Source organism: Aotus nancymaae, unplaced genomic scaffold (assembly GCF_030222135.1).
Source record: "Aotus nancymaae isolate 86718 unplaced genomic scaffold, 86718_ANA_hifiasm-v0.15.2.pri h1tg000016l, whole genome shotgun sequence".
Taxonomy (NCBI): domain Eukaryota; kingdom Metazoa; phylum Chordata; class Mammalia; order Primates; family Aotidae; genus Aotus; species Aotus nancymaae.
The window spans coordinates 13,228,760-13,251,587 of record NW_026988428.1 but is presented as its reverse complement, the minus strand read 5'-3'; the positions used below and the strand labels follow the sequence as shown (position 1 = coordinate 13,251,587).

General features: G+C 37.0%; 2 protein-coding genes and 1 pseudogene across 3 annotated transcripts in view; 1 reads left to right on the top strand and 2 right to left on the bottom strand.

Moving 5' to 3' along the window:
• Positions 1–2,343, bottom strand: part of LOC135275242 (uncharacterized protein C12orf50 homolog) — a 29,657-nt gene extending 27,314 nt beyond the window's left edge. The window contains exons 1-2 of the mRNA XM_064376678.1: positions 2,290–2,343; positions 174–293 (exon numbers count right to left, since the gene is read on the bottom strand). Of these exons, the coding sequence (XP_064232748.1) occupies positions 174–293; positions 2,290–2,343 (174 nt within the window). The remainder of the gene's footprint in view (positions 1–173; positions 294–2,289) is intronic.
• A 5,006-nt stretch (positions 2,344–7,349) lies between these two features.
• On the top strand, positions 7,350–22,717 carry LOC135275367 (RNA ligase 1-like; annotated as a pseudogene).
• The window catches only part of LOC135275366 (centrosomal protein of 290 kDa-like), a 16,314-nt gene continuing 15,018 nt past the window's right edge, over positions 21,533–22,828 (bottom strand). For both annotated transcript variants that reach the window (XM_064376916.1, XM_064376917.1), the window contains one exon: positions 21,533–21,985. In XM_064376916.1, the coding sequence (XP_064232986.1) occupies positions 21,758–21,985 (228 nt within the window). In that variant the 3' untranslated portion in view covers positions 21,533–21,757. The remainder of the gene's footprint in view (positions 21,986–22,828) is intronic.

Sequence of the window (22,828 nt, the reverse complement as noted above, 5' to 3'; positions counted from 1 at the left end):
GCAACGGGTATTTCTAAAACATTTTCCTCCATTAAGTTGAAAAAAATCGCAAAATGCCTAAAATCAAATAGTAGAAGGAAGAAAGATTTCTTCCCTATTGTTTTGTAAAAGTATAATCCAGCGTTATTGAAGGGAAATGCTTTAACAAAAACGATGATGCTAAGTAATTATACCTGCATTTCCATGTGTCTAAACCTGCAGAGTGGAACAAAACATTTCCTCTGTCTCCATAATGAGCACACGGTGTCACTGCCAAGGGCCTCTTCACAGTGTCGAAATCGGCACTGGGAACCCTAAAAGAAAAAGTAAACAGTGTAGAAAACTCAATTTGTTGACATTAGAGTTCAACAACAATAGGCTGCTAATCAGTAAAAGAAAATATGAGTAGATTAAATTAGAATCACGAAGATATACTCTATCAATATTAGACCGTAAGTCTAAATTTCAGCAAATTAGTCTAACTTTAGTGAGAAAGCAGCAAGATAAGCCAACGATTAAACAGTATAACATGCCGCAAATGACTGATAAAATGCTACGTTTTGTTATCCGTTAATCCATATGGTCCACTAGGAATAGAGGTGCAAGACTCCAGTGGCACTTTGACCACAATCCAATGACAGAACGACTTAATTTCTCTTTCTGAAGAAAGCCAGATGAAATTTTTAAGAATTTCTAGCTATATTCTAATTGTGAAAACGATTTCTATGAATCAATCCTTTTATTAGATAACCTGTTTTCTCAGTCTATGGAGATACTGTTAGGTTTTTATGGAGCTTAAAAGGTATGTTATTGTGGAATTTTAATTATGATGTTTTGATATACTATATTAAATACATGTGCTTTGTGCCTTTGGCTTAGAAAGATAAACAATTGCCTATACTCACTGACTTCTTTATATGCCAACAAAAGTAGATGTGGTTTGTTTCAATAGGCTGGTATTCTTAAAACTTCTGCGTTCTTTTACACATAAACACACACTTGGTAAAACTATAAGCCCCTGTTGTGTGGGCAGAGAGGATAACATTCTTCCCTCTTTTGACACATGTTCCATGGTTGTTAGTTATCTTTTATCTCTCTCCTACTTCTATCTTCATTCTCTTCCCCTTGTTAAAGTAGATCCATGTACTCTCATAGCATGGGTTAGTGGGCAGGGGCTATCAAGTCAATAAACTAGTATGTGAACCTCTGGCTCCACTACTTGCCCATCGTCACAAACTTAATACTTAACTCATACTCTCTGTGCTTTAGTTTCCTCATATGTAAACAGGACATAAAAAATACTTTCCTCACAAGTTAGCTATGAAAATGACATGAGATAAGGTGTTGTGAGCTATTATTATTTTTATTTATTCATTTAATTATTTACTGATAACTTATCACTCATTAGTCACTGTGCTAAATACTTGGGGATACAGCAATAAAACAGACAAGACACTCTGCCCACCTGGACATGGATTCTGTTGTTACTCTTTATCACCCTAGCATTTAATCTAACAGGTAATAGAAGTGAATCTAATTCCTGTAGTCAGAGAGGCTGACTCTATTCAGGTTTCCTAACAGAGAGGAAACACTTAAAACCAGACATGTCATCTTTTTTCACTGGATTCTTTCTGGCATGAGCACAAAGCTTCAAATACTGAGTTTTTACCTTTATCTGGTTTTATTAAGATCCATTCATCCTCATTCTTTGGGGGAATTACCAGTTTTTCCCATTTAACTTTATAAACTTTAATTTGTATGTGGCCAATTGGCTTACATTAATTTTCTTTTCTATTTTTATGATATTTAAACACTTGTTGTTACTTAGACTTTTGACAAATGAAAACTTAGTAATTGGGTTAAAAAAAATTCAAATAAGGAAACAGATTTATTACACTAACTTTGACAGCTACCTGAATTCAACTATTTGAATTTATAATGACTGGAATCATATTAACTAAAACAAAATCTTATATCATATAATATTTCAATATTAGGAATTTAATGTCTCGAGGTGCCATCATATAGGCAAAAGTGCCACATGAATATTCAAAAGCTATAGGCATGTAACTGACATATATAAGAGTAGTTTCAAGCAAATAATAGTTTTAAATTATTTCAGATTTCTTCAGATAAATTCAGGATGTCAAAAATACATGATAGGCTTTTTTACTCCATATTTTAAGTATATAAGATATCTTCCAAGAAAATAGTAAATTTTGGTTCAGCAATGCAAGTTACTGCCATATCTTCCTTCATTCTACTAAAAAGATTAAGCATGTGAAGTACTGTAAATAGTCCAATATTTACCTTGAGGCACGTGGAATTATAAAAGAAATAGCAGTCATTTCCAAATACTGCCATTTTCAACTCTCTTGCTGCTAATCCAATGTATTTTGAAAAATATATATGTATAAGAATTGCAGAAATGCAAATATAAGAACTATCAGTGTGTAAGAGAGAAAAAGAATATCTTTTTCACAGTCTTTCAGGCTATCAGTAGTATTCCTTTAAAACTGACCTCCTGTTGACAGTATATTACACAACAGATAACTCTTAAAGAAATTTCAGTTAGAGGATACCCTCTCTAGCTTTGCAGACCACTTTTTGTTGAAAGTGGTTGCTAGGAAGCACACAAACTGAAACTTTCAGAATTTTCCTCACTGTTACCTCATCCAATGTTTGCTCATCATAAATGACCTCACATGTAACTGTAGGCTAGTTTACCTGAGAGAACACTGTATTTCCCTTACTCATTAACTAAAGAGGACTAGCAAAAATAAAATAGCATATTTTAATCTTTAAATGTTCTGATTTAATATGGACTCTAAACTAGTTTATACTTTTATAATAGAAAGTAGTAAGTATTTCACAAGTAAACAACTTATAGAAGGTTTGAAAATAACACTAAATAGGTAAATGAGCTATCCATATTCTAAGACAATAAAAACAATTATTTAAATATGTATCTCTGCTATCCATTGATTTGGGAAAAATCATATTCAGATTATGATATATTAATAGGTACTTGAAAATAAATTAGGCTACATAGTCATCTTGTAGCTATATTCCATTTATTTGTTCATCCATCATAAAAAGAGTAATCTCTTCTTCCTATAGCAGAAAGGTTTCAGAGTGCTTGAAGGTTTTGAGAATCTGTTGAAAATAAGTGAAGTACGATTCCCAGAGGGAAACATTTCAATCAGCAGTTATTGATATCTTCCTCTTAGTGTCTTTCATCAACAAATTAAAACCTAGCAGAAATTAATTTAAAAATCATCAATGTATTAGTCCATTTTAATGCTGCTGATAAAAACATACCCAAGACTGAGAGAAAAAAGAGGTTTAAATGAACTTACAGTTCCACATGGCTGGAGAGGCCTCAGAATCATGGCAGGAGGTGAAAGGCACTTCTTACACAGTGGTGGCAACAGAAGACGAGGAAAAAGCAAAAGTGGAAACCCCCAATAAACTCATCAGATCTCATGAGACTTATTCACGATCACAAAAATGGCATGGGAAAGACCTGTCCCCATGATTCAATTACCTCCCCCTGGCTCCGTCCCACAACACATGGGAATTTTAGGAGATACAATTCAAGTTGAGATTTGGGTAGTGGCACAGCCAACTATATCATTCTGCCACTGGCCCCTCCACATCTCATGTCTTCACATTTCAAAACCAATCATGCCTTCCCAGTAGTTCCAAAAGTCTTAAACTCATTTCAGCATTAATCCAGAAGTCCACAGTCCAAAGTCTCATCTGAGACAAGGCAAATCCCTTCCACCTGAGCCTATAAAATCCAAAGCAAGCTAGAAACAATACGGGTACAGGTATTGGGTAAATGCAGCCACTCCAAGTGGGAGAAATTGGCCAAAACATAGGGGTTACAGGCCCCATGCATGTCCGAAATCCAGCAGGGCGGTCAAATTTTAAAGCTCAGAAATGATCTCCTTTGACTTCAGGTTTCATATCCAGGCCATGTGGATGGAAAAGATGGGTTCCCATGGTCTTGGGCAGCTCCGCCTCTGTGGCTTTACAGGGTACAGCCTTCCTCCTGGCTTTCACAGGCTGGCATTGAAAGTCTGCAGCTTTTCCAGGTGTATGTTGCAAGCTGTCAGTGGATCTACCATTCTGGAGATTGGAGGATGGTGGCCCTCTTCTCACAGCTCCACTAGGCAGTGCCCCAGGAGGGACTCTGTGTGGGGGCTTTAACTCCACATTTCCCTTCTGCACTGCCCTAGTGGAGGTTCTCCATGAGGGCCTCGTCCCTGCAGCAAACTTTTGCCTGGGCATCCAGGTGTTTCCATACATCTGAAATCTAGCTGGAGGTTCCCAGACTCAATTCTTGCCTTCTGTGGTCCTACAGGCTCAATACCACTTGGAAGCTGGCAAGGCTTGGGGTTCCACCCTCTGAAGTCACAGCGCGAGCTCTACGTTGGTCCCTTTCAGCCATGGCTAGAGCTGCTGGGTCACAGGGCACCAAGTCCCTAGGCTACACACAGCATGGGGACCCTGGGTCCAGCCCACGAAACCACTCTTTCCTCCTGGGCCTCTGGGCCTGTGATGGGATGGTCTGCCTTGAAGGTCTCTGACATACCCTGGAGACATTTTCCCCATGGTGTTGGGGATTAACATTAGGCTCCTGGCTACTTATGCAAATTTCTGTAGCTGGCTTAAATTTCTCCTCAAAAAACTTTTCTTTTTTTTTTCCTTCTCCTCAAATTTTTTCTTCTACTTCAATTCTACTCTTTCCTGTTGTAAATGTCTTTCTAGTCTTAAAAAAAAAAAAAAAAAAACTATTACAGCCAGGCTTGGTGGCTTATACCTGTAATCTCAGCACTTTGGGAGGCCGAGGCAGGTGGCTCACAAGGTCAGGAGTTCAAGAACAGCCTGACCAACATAGTGAAACCCTGTCTCTACTAAAAAAAATACAAAAAATAATTGGGCTTGGTGGCATGCACCTGTAATCTCAGCTACTCAGGAGGCTGAGGCAGGAAAATCGCTTGAACCTGGGAGGCAGAGGTTGCAGTGAGCAGAGATCACACCACTGCACTCCAGCCTGGAGACAGAGAAAGACTGTCTCAAAAAAAAAAAAAAAAAAAAAAGCTATTACTACCCTGTGAGGATGATTCCTCCTTTCCTCCTTGTAATGAAGAGTGATGGGAAATTTGTCTCCATGGCTGGGAGTAGGCCTGAAAATTCTGTAAGTATTTTGTGTTGGCCAAAGCAGGCTCACTCTGAGTGTCTTTCATCTTTGGTGCATGCTAGAGCACTAACATATCAGTCAGAGAAGAAAGACTTTCTTCGATTTTGTAATCCTGTGACACCACTTTTAGTACAGTGGCTGGTAGCAACTCCTTGGTAACTCTTCAGAATTATGAGAATTGGGCAAAGTTGATGGCTGCTACCCATCAGAGCATGAGTCCAGTTTATGACCGTGAATTGATCTTGTGACTCTCCCCTGATGTGGACTTGTGTTTCTGCCAGAAGCTTTGCTCCAGCTACTGAGGAAGCCAAAGTTTTGGAAATAGAAAGTGCTTGCTAAGAGATGACTAGATTTGCTCCTACTATACAAATAGTAAGTGTAGTGTGGTTTTAGGAGATGAGTATTTCCCAGAAATGACAGAATGTTGGACCTAAAAGGTTCTGTGGCAGTTTGGGAGGTGACAGTTAATAGCTGTGAAAGTTGTTGTCTCTTCGAAACTCATGAAACGAGCCGCTTTTCTGAATGCCTCTGAAGGAACAAAGAAGTCACTGGCACTTGACTGCAAAATGCTAAAAAGTTTCTGGTTCCAACATTATACAGCCAGCATCAGGTGTTTTCTTTTTTCGTAAATCTGGGATGTGATGTGGGAGAGGTTTTTGTGTTTTCCTATGAGAAAAAAGAAAGCAGAAAAGAAAGTAAACATTTTGAAATGGCAAATCTATTCCATCCTCCCTCCCCTCTGAATCCAGCAATCAAAAAATTGTGAATTTTTACATTTTAATTTTTTCATTGTCAGTATTCAGCATAACTGTGAACTTTTTAAAGGAGCTGTTTTATTTGTTGGGAACCCCCTTACTGTTTAGATACTGCTAAGTGAGATATCATTGCTTAATTTTTCCAAGGGCTAAGTCAGTAATATGCTGGACAGTTGAATACATGCAGGTAAGACAAAGAAATGAGACCTGGGCCTAGTCCAAGCCCAAAAAGGATGGAAGTAAAATCAGAATTCCCCTACAACTTCAGACTAGGAACCACTAAATGCAGTGAGATGGAAAGGCTACTATTCCTAAATATTTAGTATTTATTTGATTTAGTCATTGTCCATCTTATCAGTTACCCTCAAAATATTCTTTTGAGCAGTAAGTTAAAGCTGTTTTTAGCTCGCAGTTGATTGACTACCAGTACTCAAGCCATTTCAGCTGTTGGACCTCACCTTTAATTAAAATAAAAAAGATTCCTATGAAAAACTTGAGAATGAAATCCTGGTTGTAGTTATTCCTGTACTTCTGCATTAGTCTAAGACTGAAACTTTGCATTCACTCTGGAAAGAACATCAGAACCATTTCGACCATGTTATGCTGCACAATAAGGCGTAGTTCAAACGGTAACTTTTTTTGATCCCAGGTATTTTTATTATAGCGTTTTCTGACAGTCTACTGGAAAAGCAGTTTTCATCCTGCTTGGGGATCTGGGGATGTCTAAATATTTCTAAACTTCTAGAGTGCTTCCCGCATGAACTAAAGATAACAGGTAAGCAGGTTTCATTGTAACTGCATTAAATCGACATCTGAAATGTTCACTGCTTATTATTTGATCTTTTTTTTTTCTTTTTTTCTTTTTTTTTTATTGCATTTTAGGTTTTGGGGTACATGTGAAAAACATGCAAGGTTGTTGCATAGGTACATATGTGACAGTGTGATTTGCTGCCTTCCTCCCCTTCACCTATATCTGGCATTTCTCCCCATGCTATCCCTCCCCAACTCCCCACCCCCCTCTATCCCCCCTCTCCCCCAACAGACCCCAGTGTATAGTGCTCCCCTCCCTGTGTCCATGTGTTCTCATTGTTCAACACCCACCTATGAGTGAGAACATGTGGTGTTTGATTTTCTGTTCTTGTGTCAGTTTGCTGAGAATGATGGTTTCCAGGTTCATCCATGTCCCTACATTTAACTTCCAAATAAATCATCGGTTGAAACCGAGGTGGGGGACGCACGTGGGAACGCACCAGGAACGCATCAGCTTCTGCACTACAACTCCCAGAAGGCGCCGCGGCCAGGAAGCCGCTTCTGGATGGGCCTTCCCGCCCCTAGCTGGGGCTTGGCATAGTGGGGGCGCCGCGGCGGTGGCCGGGCGCCGAGTGTGAGTGGCCTGAGCTCCGCGGGTGACACCTACAGGGCTTCTCCCCGCCTGGACCGGACGCCGTTCCAAAGCGCGCCCTCCACTCGCACTGCTTGTTGGGCTCATCATGAAGCGCCTGGGCTCCGTGCAGCGGAAAATGCCGTGTGTGTTTGCGACGGAGGTGAAAGAGGAGCCTTCCGCCAAAAGGGAGCATCAGGTAAGCGGCAGCGCCGGGTAGGCTGGGCGGCCCGCGTGGGCTTCTCCCAGCGGCGCTGGCTCAGTGCGAACCCGGCGACGGCGGCTGGACGCGTTAGAACTGCCCTGCAGGCCAGGAGCCTCTGTAGGTTTCGTTGGGGAGGTCTGGGTTGGAAGTCTTATACGCCCTGAGTACAAGTCCAGGTTCTTGTACTTTTGTTAGTTGTAAGGCAGGGCATTTGCGAGAGAATTTTCCTGATCAGGAGATTCAAACTTGCCCTCGCAGGGAAATGGAAAAACCACAGGTCAGCACCTGTGGGTTTCAGGTCAGCACCTTTTGGGGAAACCTAATCAGATAATTGCCACAGTCCAAGCTTTACTACTTTTCAAAAGTGCAGTGAGAAAGGGGGGATATTATAAGACTTGCTTTACCTGTTACGTCGGAACCATTGGCGGTGTTGACAGTAGCCTAATTAGGTCACTGAAGATCAGACCTCATGTTACCAGTAATTACTTAATTTATTCTCTCAAGGTTTTCTATTGTAGCAACGTGTTTTCTATATAATGTGCCCTCGGTAAATGCTAGTGAGTGAATAACAAGTAACCTATATTAAGGCAATTCTTTCATATTGTACTATAAAACGTTGTAGTCTTTGATCAGTAGAATCCCCAGTCATTAGTTGGGTGCTTCCCAACTTTGTTGATTACATACAAAATCCACGTGTCCATTGGAAATCCACCTCACTTGAGTTTCATCACTGGCACTGGCCTTCTCATCTTCTAGACTAAAATGTGTTTAAGGCAGATTGTCCTGTTATCTTTAGTCCCAGCCTGTAGGACCTGACACGTGGTAGGCACTGGATAAATATTTGTTGAATTAAATAATGAACCCTGGAATCATTTCAGGCCAATTTTCCCTTCACCTTGATGCTTTTTACCTTATAGCATCTGATCTTTTCATTCTTTCTACTGCTGTCACTGCTGTTATAGTTAATATTTCATATCCTGCCCATTGCACTACCTAATTGGTCTTACTTGCCAGTCTGATCATCACCATGTTCTTTCCTTGTCTAAATACCACAGTTATTACTCAATGTTTGTAGCAGCAATCAGCCTTTTTTTTTTTTAGCTGTAATAAATAATGTAATCCATATAAAACATTATCATCTGTGTTAGTATTTCACTCTACTGTGATTTCCAACTTTGTATGTTAGAGGGGAGTAGTTTGTAAAAATATTCTCCACCAGGGAAAAGAAGCAGCCCCTTCTCTTACCTTTCTGCAATTAAAACAGCTTACAGTATTGTTTATAGCATAGCATCCACATTCTTAATTATCATTCAGGGCCTCCCACTAATGAGGCTCAGTCTATCCTCCATCCTTCTTAAAGTGAATTCTCTGTTTTAGCCATCTGTTTCATCCAGTGAACATATCAACCACAATCCTGTCTCAGATTTTTGCTCAGACTGTTCACTCTGGGTCACCTCTAGAATGTTTTTAATTTTTCAAGTCAGTTCTTCTCCATAAAATCTTAAATCAACTTAGTCATCTCAGTAATTTCTCCTACCCAGAAATTGTAGAGGGACACTCAATTGATATTCACTATTTTAATACGTGTACTTTTTCCCCCCAGTAATAGTCTAAAGTCTTGATGACAGGTAGAGAAGGAGAATTTTATGTACCCCTCAGGGTCTCATGTTGTCCTTTGCACATGTGGATAGCAAAGACCAGATAATTGATTTTTATGGAAGGAATGTTTATACTCATCAGGAGCTCCATGGGGCAATCTTTCCCCCAGGATCTTTGATAAATTTAGATACACACACACTGCTATTGGACCAGACCCTGTGGCTCTACTTCCCTGGGTTAAATTGATATCCTTTGATACCAGAGTCATAAGTTAGTGAAAACCGGTTATATTTTTAAAGTACTGAATCCCTACTAGATGGTTATATTTTAAAAGTATTGAATACTTTCAATATACTTTCAGTACTAGAGTACTGAAATATACTTTCAATAGACTTTCAGTACTTTGAGTACTTTCAATAGTACTTTCAGTACTAGAAGGGACTAATTTCTTAGTTTACCTGGTTGAAATAGTACCTTAGTCTGAAGCACACACACAGCAGTATGTTTATATAGTACAGTGTTGTTTCACTTTGTAAGATGTTGTTACTTCAGATATAACTGTAGAAATGGCATAAGTCTTCTTCACAATGAAAATGAATTATAGATAAAAAGTTGGTAGGAACCCAAGAAACTGTCTTTTTCTCATCCTTGGTGCCTTTTTTTCTTCCTGACAGTAGAAAAATCATAAATATGTCAACAGCTCACTACTGGTAAAGCTGAAAGGGACAAGAAGAGGGTACCCTCAAAGCAAACACATTCAAAGGAAAAACAAAAGACAGGTGATTCTTGGTAGTTTTAAAAGTGAAAATTGTTAGGGGGAAAACATGAAAAAAAGAAAATCAGCTTCAGATCTTGAGTACTCATTGTGCAAAGACTTAGAACTAAAATGGTACTGAAGTATATGGTGTAACATCGCTAATATGGTCTAGTGGGCCAGCTTGCGCTATCTGTGGGGCTGTATTTACTGGAGTACCGATGTGAGGTCTTGCCTAAGAGGTGATGCCAGCAGGTCTTACTTCTTTTTTATATTCTAACTGCATAGTCTAGGACAAGGCTGTTCACAAACTAGATGCTCAAACTTTGTTGAATGAGTTACCACAAAGATTTTTAGATCAATGTAGACTTCTGAATACAACTTTCAAAGTAAACAATTCATCAGACTACATGAGGAAGTCAGGTAACTGTAAGAAAACTACTGTCAAAGTGAAGCCTAACTCAAGAGTCAAGAGATTTGTTTTATAGAGGAGATTTTTCTTTTGCCATCTTGAACATTTTTTAAGTAAGTAAATAAACCATAGCTGATACAGCTCAGAAATTTAAGTTTGTAGAACTGTCATGTCTCATATAAATCACTATTAATGGTAGGAAACCATCGGGGTTAACTTTCCTTTCAAGCAGATAATATATTTTCTAAGACCATTTGTTGAATGTTATGATGATACATTTGAAGATTTTTAGGATATAAAACTGAATCAAGGATCAAATTGTTCTGAAAATTAAGAAGCTTTTAAACTGTGTGATCTGTAATGTTTAGACAGCGATGCAAGTTCTGTAACAATCGAGGTATACTAATGATAATTGCTTTATGAAAAGGATGAAAATCATAGTTTAGACAACTTATGCTTATAATAGCAGTTGTTTATCACGAAGTTGAGGAGGAAAAACATCTGAAGTTGAAGAGGAAAAAAGGAAATCCAGAAATTCATTTTACTTTGGCTCTTAAAGAAACTTCTGGGTAGCAAATAGAAACTGATGTCAGTTAATATTGAGAAAAATGCACTGAAAAAGAGAAAAGAAGTATGCCAAAAGGTTCTTGTGATACGTCTGAATGGTGATGAAGTGGGTGATTCATCTATGCCTTTCTACATTTCATTTTCAGATTTTCTATAATGAGCATGTATTAGCTTTGCAAGAAAAAATGGTTAAAAAAAAAAAGGCAAAAACAAAGTATGAACTATCTTCCATCTATTTTGCCTGCTCCCTGAGAATTTGCCCTGAGACAGGAGTATATTACCACATCCTTGCTGAGACTCCTTATGAATCAAGTCTTAATTGAAAAACAAGTTTTGTAGATCACAAAAATGTTTGTGCTTATAAAAAAGGGGGAAGTCTCATGTATTGAAGAGTAGATTGATTCTTGGGAAAACTGAAAATTATGATTGAAAGACACTGGTATTGTATACCAGGAGCACCTATGGAGTTAACGTTGATTAAACAACGTTTAATCTAGTTTTACCTTCACTCAGATCTAGACACAGTGGCTGCCTTAAATTCTTCAGACACATCAAAAAACCTCCTGAGTTGGGACCTTTTGTTTTCCTCAGATATTTACATAGTATTCCCTTGCTTCAAGTTTGCCCAAGGTTGCCTCCTCAAAGAAAGCTTCCCTTTCCACCATATCCAAAATAGCACCTCATCCCCCTTTCCTTTACCCATTTGTTTTTCTCTTTAGCACTTGTTTGTCATAGCTAACATACCATGCACTGTGCTGCTTTTGTCTCCCTCATTAAAATACAAGTTTCACCAAAGACAGGTACTTTTTTGTTCACCTCTGTATTTCCAGTGTTGAAGACAATGCTTAATCCATAGTAGGCATTTAGTAAATAATTGTCAGGTATATGATTAAATATACTGAATGCCTGTGCTAGGGTTGCAGTGCTGCAAAGAACAAAGGTGCATAAAGAAACGGAAATAATTACAGAATTATGTAGAAAATCAGATGTTGCTGTGGTAGCATAGAAGGGAGGGAACAATTCAGAACTTCACAGAAGAAATATTTTTAAATCATTCTGAAGGATGAACAGCAGACCATCACTTAAAACTAATGAAATTAAGAATATTTCAGGTGAGCATGTGTGCAAAAACATAGAGGCTGTCTATCCTAAACCGGTTTTCTCTCTTTCTTTTTTTAAGCCATTTAAAGTTTTGGCAACTGAAACTATAAGTCACAAGGCATTAGATGCAGATATATACAGTGCAATTCCAACAGAAAAAGTGGATGGAACATGTTGTTATGTTACTACCTATCAAGGTAAAATAAAACTATAATATTTACTGTAAATGTTACTTATTTTTCTTAATCACTTTATAGACTATATGATATGAGGCATTTGCTCTTCATAAACCCTTGGAAACCCAAGTATAGTAGCCAAACAAAAAGGTCACAATTGTTACAGTTTACCTAAATTATTATTGTACTTTCTTCTTGGGGAAAAAACGGTAAACTAAAACATTTACCTAATACCCATTAAGGGCACAGGCAGTATGGTACTTGATATATCTCCAGTTTGTACAAGTAGCCTCTCCATTTCACAGATAAGAAAAATGAGGCCAGGTTACAGGCATGGTGACTCAGGCCTGTAATCCCAGCCCTTTGGGAGGCCAAGGTGGGTGGGTCATCTGAGGTCAGGAGTTTCAGACCAGCCTAGCCAATATGGCGAAACCCGGCCTCTACTGAAAATACAAAAATAAGCTGGGCATGGTGGTGCATGCCTGTAATCCCAGCTACAAGGGAGGCTGAGGCAGGAGAATTGCTTGAACCCAGGAGGCAGAGGCTATAGTGACCCAAGATCGCGCCATTGCACTCTAGCCTAGAGGACAAGAGGGAGACTCTATTTCAAAAAAAGAAAAGAAAAATGAGGCTCAGTGAACTTAAATAATTTATCCAAGACCGTATAGTGACTGAATGACTGAACTGTCAGTGGAACCTATGTTTGTGGGACCCTTAAGCTTGTTCTTCCTGCATTGATTCCAGTGGCTTTATTACTTTTGTCAGCGTCTCTAATTAGTTTCATTTTAATGTATTTTAACAGAAATGCAAATAGAAATTTTCAGTCATTTTAAGAAGAAATGTATGGAAAAGAGATTTTTTTGTGATTATTTTTGGATGGTGAGATTACCTTTCACTTCCAGAAAAAAAACAGCATCTGGACGCAGTCCTTGGGCATTAAATAGGCGTCTGGACACATTCCTTGTATCAGGAAATTCATGAAATGCAGTAAAATAAATCTAACTGTGCTAAAATGTGCATAATATTTGCCATCTTAACCATTTTTAAGTATGCAGTTCAGTGGCATTAAGTATGTTTACATCATTGTGCTACTATCACCACCCTCCATCTCAAGAACTGTTTTCGTCTTATAAAACTGAAATGCTACCCATGAAACAACAACTCCTTATTCTCCTACCACGCCCCTTGTAACCGGCATTCTACTTTCTGTCTCTATGAATTTGACTACTCTAGGTACTTCATATAGGTAGAATCATACAGTGTTTATTTTTTGTGACTGGCTTATTTCACTTAGCATAATGTCCTTAAGGTTCATTCATGTTGGTAGCATGTATCAGAATTTCACTCCTTTTTAAAGGAATGGAATTAATATTCCATTGCGTGTATCTAGCACATTTTGTTTATCCAGTCAACCATTGGTGGACAGTTGGGTTGCTTTCATCTTTTGACTATTGCGAATAATGCCACTGTAAACAGATGTGAACAGATATCTGAGGCTCTGCTCCCAGTTCTTGTGGGTATATATATCCAGAAGTGGAATTACTGGATCATATGGAAATTCTAAATTAATTTTTTGAGGAGCAACCATACTGTTTTGCATAGTGGTCGCAACTATTTACATTTCTACCAACGGTGCACAAAGGTTCCAGTTTTTCAGTTTCCTCACCAGCACTTATTTTCTGCCTTTCTCTGTTTGGGTTGTTTTTGTTTTTGGGTAGTAACCATACTAATGAATGTAAATGAATTGCATTTTTTATGTTTACTGGTAAAAAAGAAACAAAAGGTCCACTGAACCAGAAATGATAATATAATACAGTTTTAATCTGGTTCTTCATATTATTTATCTGGATAGCTAATAAGTAGTACAGAATATCAGGACCAACGTATAGCAGTTTCTTTATAAACCCTGGATTTGTATATTTGAGAAAACTGTAAAAGATTTTTCAGAAATTGATGTCTATTAAGAAACTATAGTGTGTATCACTATGCATGATGATGGCAATTACTGGGTTAGAATTTAACTGCTAAAGTAAGTCACAGAATGCAAAGTGACAATGCTTACAAATCCACATTTATTACTGCTAAAGGATACACAATATACCAGTGGTATTAAAAGTAAAGATGTGTATTATAGCCAAGGACTGTCTCACAGCAAGGAGTATGGCGAGGCCAGGTAAAAGCTACTATACTTCAAAGTTGCTTTGAAGCCTTGGCAGGACACATTTTCTCAGATCAGGAACCACTTATGTGTTCAGACAAACACCTTGGAACCAGGGAATGCAAAATGGAGTTACAGCTGGGGATTTTTATATATTTGCTGGTCATGTAGGTAGGCATCTTGCTGCTAAGTAACCAGCTTCAGCAGCAGAGCCTATCAGGGGTCTCAGACCAGGTGCAAGCTATGAGTCTCACTCTTAACAATAAAGAACACTAGCACAGTGCCCTGCAACTCCTCAGATCCATGAGTACAAATCAACATTATTAGTATTTTCATACCTTGAAGAGGGGTCAGTGCAATGCAAAACAGCTCAGCCTGATTCCAGCTGTGTCAGAATTAACCTTTAAAGCACAGTGTAATGTTTGGGGAGTGGTGGTGAATACAGTTATCTGGTTATGTTTCCATTTTGTAGAGGTAGCTTCCGTGGTCCATAAATGCTGCTTACTCATAAAATATGAGTATGCAATGCCCTTATAAAAAATATCATATATTTACTTTTTGTCTCCTGTCCTCATTCTTTAACCAGAGAAGTAATTCTTCTCATAGCATCAAGTACCGCTAGGTGGTATATATTCTTATATTGCATATTTCCCTTTAGCTTCTTTGAGAAATTAGCCTCCTGTTTATTGAAAAATTCTATTCTGAAATGTCTTTCAAGATAAGTTTTGTTTACTTCATTCTTTTGCTTTTGTTATTACTTTTTTAGATCAGCCATACCTTTGGGCTCGACTAGATAGAAAACCAAACAAACAAGCTGAAAAAAGATTCAAAAATTTTCTACATTCAAAAGGAAACCCAAAAGGTTAGTTTTTAACTTTTCATGTTTAAATAGCTGAAATCCGTGGCGTATTTATTGATATGGTATTTCTGTACATTATATCTTTCTGTATAATTTAAGCAATTTAGAATGCTTTTATATATAAAAAGGATATTATTGAAAAATATTGTAAAATATTTTCCTAATATTTGTCACTGAGTCTATTAAAACATACAAATCACTACATATATATTGAAGTGAATGACACATTTTGTGTAAGAGACAAATATGTAATTTTATAAATCAAGTGTAATTAAAATCTCAGGAAATTAATATCTTTAATTATTAAAATGCTTTTAAATATCTGTAGTAGATATATACACTCACTGTATACACATTAATGTGTTTATATTTGTATTCATAGTATATTAAAAATTCATGAATCTAATACTTAATGGAATGTTGGTTACTTTAGTTAAACTGTTAAATACTGTATACAAATGGGGTATATGAAATTGAATATTTAAAGTGTTAGTATTCTAACCGTAAGTACGGTCACATTGTGGTGATAATGAATGGAGAATAATTGTATCATCCCTGATAGGAGGTTTTAGTAGCTGTTCCCATTTTGATTCTGTTTAGTATTTTATGTTTTTTAAAGCATCACCACATATAACATTATCTCTTTTTAGAATTTTTTTGGAACGTTGAGGAGGACTTCAAACCAGCTCCAGAGTGCTGGATACCAGCAAAGGAAATAGAACAAATAAATGGAAACCCAGTGCCTGATGAAAACGGACACATTCCTGGTACCATGATGTCTCTTCTAATGCAGTTTTGCGTTTACTAGTAAAATGATCAAAATATCCATTCAATCAGAAATTACAGAATTTAATTTTAACCTGGTTCTTCATTAGTATGTATAGCACAGAATTTCTGAATCAAATTTATGTAAAGTCCTATATATCAAAGATGCTTCATATCAAGAACGTCCTCTTAGCTTTAGAATCTTTTCTAAGATGGCCATTTTTTACTAGCTGTAGTCTGTGACAATAAAGCGTCTAATGAGAATAGCCTTGAGGCCAGGTGCAGTGTCTCATATCTGTAATCCTAGCACTTTGGGAGGCTGAGGTGGATGGATTGCTTGAACCTAGGAGTTTAAGACAAACCTGTGCAACATAGTGAAACCCTGTCTCTACAAAAAAATACAAAAAATTAGCTGGGCATGGCAGTGTGCGCCTGTAGTCTCAGCTACTCGGGTGACTAATATGGGAATCAGCTGAGCCCTGGAAGTTGAGGCTGCAGTGAACCATGATCATGCCCCAGCACTCTAGCCTGAGCATTGGACTGTGACCTTGTCTCAAAAAAACAAGAAGAGGGAATAGCTTCCAGGTTCTTGTCAGGTTGGATGAGATGATCTAGTCTGAAATGAGATCTCAAGAAGTGTCTATACCATTAGGGATAACAAATAGTCTATGTGCGTGTGTGCATGCGTGTGTGCGTGCGTGTGTGCGTGCGTGTGTGTAGATCCCAGAGTATCTCAGAGGGAGTTAAAAATAGTTGTCTCACAAGTTGTTTTTCTTGGGATGGGAAAATTTTGCAAAGGTATGCTGAATAGAAAGGTATCCCAAATTAAGGTTATAGGTCCTCAAGTGGTATGTCTTGAGTGCCCATTATGTGCAAAGTCCTCTTAGTTTCTGGTAATACAAAAATGCAGGTCAGAACCCTTGTCCTCAATGATCTTTAATTAGACATCGGGAGAAATCAACCAATAGTAGTATGATTTAAGAACTAACAGGAATGAATGCATCAGGTACCACTGGAGAAAAGAGGAGGAATTGCTCATTCAGCTTGTGTTTAAGAGGGAAGATCAGCTTAGGCAAACTCCCAGGAAGAGGAGAGGGCATGGGGTATTTTGGATGTTTTATATAACACTTCATTGCAGCTGGAATGTTCAGGGTATATGACATCATGAAGCGGCTATAAAAGTTGAGGCTGGGCCAGGCGCAGTGGCTCACACCTGTAATCCTGGCACTTTGGGAGGCTGAGGTGGGTGGATCACCTGAGGTCAGGGGTTCGAGACCAGCCTGACCAACATGGAGAGACCCCCATCTCTACTAAAAATACAAAAAAAATTGCCAGGCGTGGTGGTATATGCCTGTAATCCCAGCTACTCGGGAGGCTGAGGCAGGAGAATCGCTTGAATCCAGGAGGGAAAGGTTGCGGTGAGCCAAGATCACGCCATTGCACTCCAGCCTGGGCAACAGGAGCGAAACTCCATCTCAAAAAAAAAATAAAAAGTTGAGGCTGGAAGTGGGGTGGGCTCAGATCTTAAAGGCCCTTTTATTCTATCTAAAGGAGTTTCAAGTTTATCCTGAACATAATAATTTTTAATCAGTGGTACAGCAAAACTAAATTTAAGTTTTACAAACAGAACTATGACAAAAGTGGGTTGGATTTCACTGGAGGCTAGCAGACCAGCAAAGAAGTTATTACAGTAATCTAGGGTGAATAATGAAGGGAGCCAGTTCTGGCAACAAGAATGAGAAGGGTAATAGCAATAACATTCAATAAACATGGCATCAGTAAATTGTTCAGTATATATTGGAACAGTTTAATGAACTTGGAACACTTACTGCACTATATCCATTGTCCCTGAAGCTTGAGAGAAGGTAGAGAGAAAACTTATTTTATAAAAAATTTTGAGTGCTATGTCTTAGAACAGTGCTCAATTCTTACTAAGGTGAATTTTCTAGTAAGAGAATGCTAGGTGGTGCTCTGTAGTGAATAACAGGTTAATTCTATAGAACAAAAAATGAACCCTTATGATTTTTAAAAACGTAATAAACTGTTAACTTTCCCATTGATTTTTAAAGGAATATATCTTTGTGATAGACACCCAGAAAACATGGGAAATTTACAACAAAAATAGAAATTACCTGTAGTTTCAATCCAAAGAAAAATGATGTAATAAAAAATAACTTTCTTCTTTATATGATAGGTTGGGTACCAGTAGAAAAAAAACAACAAACAGTATTGCTGGCACTCCTCCGTAGTTAATTATGAATTTGAAATTGCCCTGGTACTAAAACATCATCCTGATGATTCTGGACTTTTGGAAATTAGTGCAGTGCCACTATCGGATCTCTTAGAACAAACACTGGAGCTCATAGGAACAAATATCAATGGAAACCCATGTGGTGAGTGAAGGCTTTTTCTTGTTCAGTTACAGTAACTGTCATTTATAGAGAACTTTCTAGGGTCAACTTAAAAAACAAACCCATGCTAAAGAAACGACTAACAAATTTGAGTTAGTTTCCTAGGATTATACCTATTTCTGTTAACTTTACATTCATAGAAAAAACCATTTTATTAGTCCAAAAGGTTGATTTTTATCCTTATTCTTTCCTATAATAATATTACACAACTGTGTATGAAAAGTAATGAGTCAGGTGTAACACCCTTGCTTTTTAAAATTCAGGTGAGTTGAGTCAGTTGATGAAAATGCACTTTTCTTTGTTATGATAGCATCAATTTGCATAGCCAGGGGTGTAAAGTAAGTAAAGAATGGCAATGAATACCACGTCAAGTATCAAAATATATATCATGATGAATTGAGTGCAAGTCCTGAGAGCACTATGGGTTACCTTGCTGACAAGGGGATGGGAAGACAGACCTAAAGACACTAAAGCTGTAATAGGAAAATCCTATGTAGAGATCAAAAGTAGACTTCCAGGTGTAAAGAAGCTAAGATCGTAGTTAGACAAGTTATCAGAGATGCAGTACAGCTCTTTAGCAAACATTGAAGAATAGTTTAATGTGGCCAGTGCCACACTGGTACCAAAGGTTGGTAGACTTTTTCTGCAAAATGCCAGATTAGGTATTTTAAGTTTTATGGGCCACTCTTCTGAAAGGAGGTACAGACTGTACTTACATGAGTGGGTGTGGCCGTGTTCCATGGAAACTATTTACAAAAAAAAAAAGGTCTAGACTTGGCCTGCAGGTCATAGTTTGCTGAACCTTAGTGGAGAGTACAACAAGGTGGAATTTAGACTTACTGGAATAAGGTGCCAGTGCACTTCGGTTGTATTCTTTCTAAGGAAACAACCAGCCTTTCTACCTTTATTCCTAAGTGTCTCAAAAGACTTTTTATTTGGAGAGGTACATTTTCTCATTCTTTCTGAAAGTTCCTTTAAACGAATATGGCTAATGGCAAATTTTTCCACTTAGGGTTAGGGAGCAAGAAACATCCATTACATCTTCCTATACCACATGGAGCATTTCAAATAAGAAATCTACCTTCATTGAAGCACAATCATCTCTTGTCCTGGTTTGAAGGTTGCAAAGATGGTAAAATTGAAGGAATAGTATGGCATTGCAGTGATGGCTGTTTAATAAAGGTAATGACAAAAATAGCTCGGGTGGGGTTATGTCATCTCATATTCCTACAACAAAGTAGAAGTGATACTAAAATTATCTCTACAAATGGCAGCAATTCTTATTTGCAGTAAAGAAATTTAATTTTCTCATCCCACATACCACCATTTTTTAAGTGGTAAAACAGTGTTTCCCAGTGTGTATTGTGTGAGGCATTGATCCTAACAGGTGTGCTTCAGAATTAAAGTGATACTATGTATCCCTTGCGAGGAAATTCGTGTTGCACAGTAGTGCTCTCTGTGACATCTTGTACTAACCTGATTTAACTCGGCATCTCCCAGACTTGAATATAGAATGTGTTGAGTAAAGAGTGCCAAGGTAACAGTTGATATATACAGAATGAATTATCTTCTACTTTGTTCCCTTTCTGTCTCCTGGACTTGTCTATTCGACTTCTTACAGGTACCAGAAATTCATAATATTCAAAACTGGACCTAGTTGTAACTCTCTGACTCCACATAATTCACTGAAGTAAATAAAAACTTGGATATTAATTTTAACCCCTCTTTTCATTACTTCATACATCCAGTTATCAGTTCCTAACAGTTCTAATCTGTGTACTTCCTCTCAACCAGTTAACTGTTAATTTTAATTCAAGCCAAGATTCATGCTTTAGCTGTCAAATCAGTGTCACCCTCCGAAAACAGAATCTTTCAGTTTTAGTCCTGTCTTCTCCATTCTTCACAAATGAATGAGCATATTACTTTCCTGCATAAATCTGTTCAGTTACATTAAGTATTCATGATCTGACCCCTGCTTAACTTCCCAGAACTGCTCTTCATCTCTGCCCCCACAAACACACTGACATTGTGTTTGCTCTAACCATGTTTGCAGTAGCAAAAAAACTCCATCACGTAACATTCCCTTCAATTAGATTGCCTCCTTTCCCACATTTTTCAGGTAGCTAGTCTGTAGTCAGCAACAGACTCTATGGTTCTTAAAATTTTTATGAAGCCCCTGATTATGTTCCTGGCATGTTTCCAGGTGCTGGACATACACAGTCAACAAGGTGTCTGCCTTCATGAACTCACATTCTAATGGGTAAGATAGATAGACAATAAACAAATATGTAATATGTCAAGAGAAGAACAGATATGAAAAAAAAAACAGGGTAAGATAAAGTAGAGCCTTACACAGTGCCTGGCAGATAGTAAGCACTTAAATATTTCTAAGTGAATGAAAATAGTATCTGTATGCTAAAGCTAATACCTTTTTTCTCTTTCCAGGTTCATCGCCATCATCTTGGCTTATGCGGGCCAATTCCAGATACTTACATGAATTCAAGACCAGTTATTATCAACATGAACCTGAACAAATGTGACTCTGCCTTTGATATTGTTTGTTTAATCATTTTTCAAAAATCGATAATCAGAAATTTGCTAGACTCAAAGATATAATATTTGATGTATAAAATGCAGATAAAATTAGTTTATTATAGTTATATTCTAATCTTGGATATTCTACCATGTTTAAAAAGATTTCAAGGTTCCTATTCATTATGAAACATCAATATGTCTTCTACCATTTGTGAAGAAATGAATTTTCCAGTTTCAAATACCTGTTCAGAATTTTATTCAAAACCAGCAAATTAATTTTAATCTCTTGCCATAAAAATGTAAGTAACAGTGAGCGCCTAAGCTTGTACAAAGGCTGGAGCTGGATTCTCTCCACTATTAACTGAGTGGTAATTTAAAGGCAACAATTAAACCAACAATTTAATGTCACTAATTTTCAAAATTAAATAGTTTAAGCTCAATTTGATTTTGCTAGATATTTAACAAAACATATGGCTCAGCCTCATAACCTGTATGTCTGTATGTCTACACCTGTATTTATATATATTACAGTTACGATTTGAGAATCTTAACACATGTATAAATAAGTATATATAAACTCCAATTTTAAATATTAAAATGGCTGAATTTACCCTCATACTCTTTAAAAAAACTTAATCAAAACATGAATGTAGAGAAATTCACCGGAGCTCATTGCCTATTTGATGGCGCTAATTTATTCTAAGTCTTCAAATATATACTTTTATAATAAGTTGAAAATTTCATATAATTTTGTTTATTAAGAATTCCAATCTAAGTATAAAGGTACAAGGTAGTGAGAAGGAAATACTACAGTTCAGAGAATTGCTTATTTCCAGGTAGATTTTAACTTATGAAGTTAATAAATAGTTAAATGAAACAAATAGGTGACCTTTAGTAAATGGGGAAATTAACAGGACTTTCTTCATCTTCAAACTCTTCAGAAGCAGCAACAGGGCTAGTTAATTCAACTCCCAATTGTTCTGAAAGTTTTTTTACCTTCTCTTCTAGGAGAATATTCTTCTTTACTTCTTCCTTGTAATTATACTTAAGATCTTCAATTTCTTCGAAAAATGAAGGATCAAAATTTTCCAGTTCTTTTTTCAGCTTTCTTATTTCCTCCTAACAGAAACATTATCTTTAAAAGTTGCATATAGGAAATATACATATTTTATATTTGAACTAAGATTAACTTTCAATATGAAAGCCAAAGTATTCTTGAGTAGTCAGCTACAGCTATAAAGGCAGAATAATTAAGATTTCTGTTTGTTCCATTGTACAGTGTAAATAACTAAGCTGTTAACTGTCAAGTCCAGTTATCTATTCTGCAAGTTGTGTTCTAGTCTTTGACTAAAATTTATCATCTTTTATAGTGGGATGTAATATTTCTCTAAAAGCACATAAGATCCTCTGAATATAGCAATCAATCAAAAAGATTTTGTGATTCATAATATTGAAGTTAGTCTGGTTAAGAGTTTTGGTTTAGACTTCATTTATATTTTCTTTACAAATATCTAATTTTTAATAAATAATGATCAACTTTTTATAAAGTTATTAATATGATCAGGGAAACCTTTGGGACTTCTGGTGAAGAAAGAATTCAAGCCTTAGTGACTATTTAGAATAGCCAGTGATCACTAGCTAATTCTCATATCCATGCCTTTTTGTCCTGTTTACAGTCTTAAAAGAGGTAAAACATAGCCAATATTTTTTAAGGGAACTATATCCTTAAGATTCCTGAAAAGAATTTCAAAAGAAACTATAGACACTGTTGCCAATGTGACCCAAAACTTAAGAACATACTAATGGCATATATTTGTTACAATTAAAAAATAAATTTACTATTTAATCCTACTTGTTGAGTCTGAATTTTTTGTTACCTCTTATTTAATAAATATGTTAAGAATAGTCAGATAAACATAATGAACTTTGTAATATAAAAATCAAATATAAGATGTTATATGA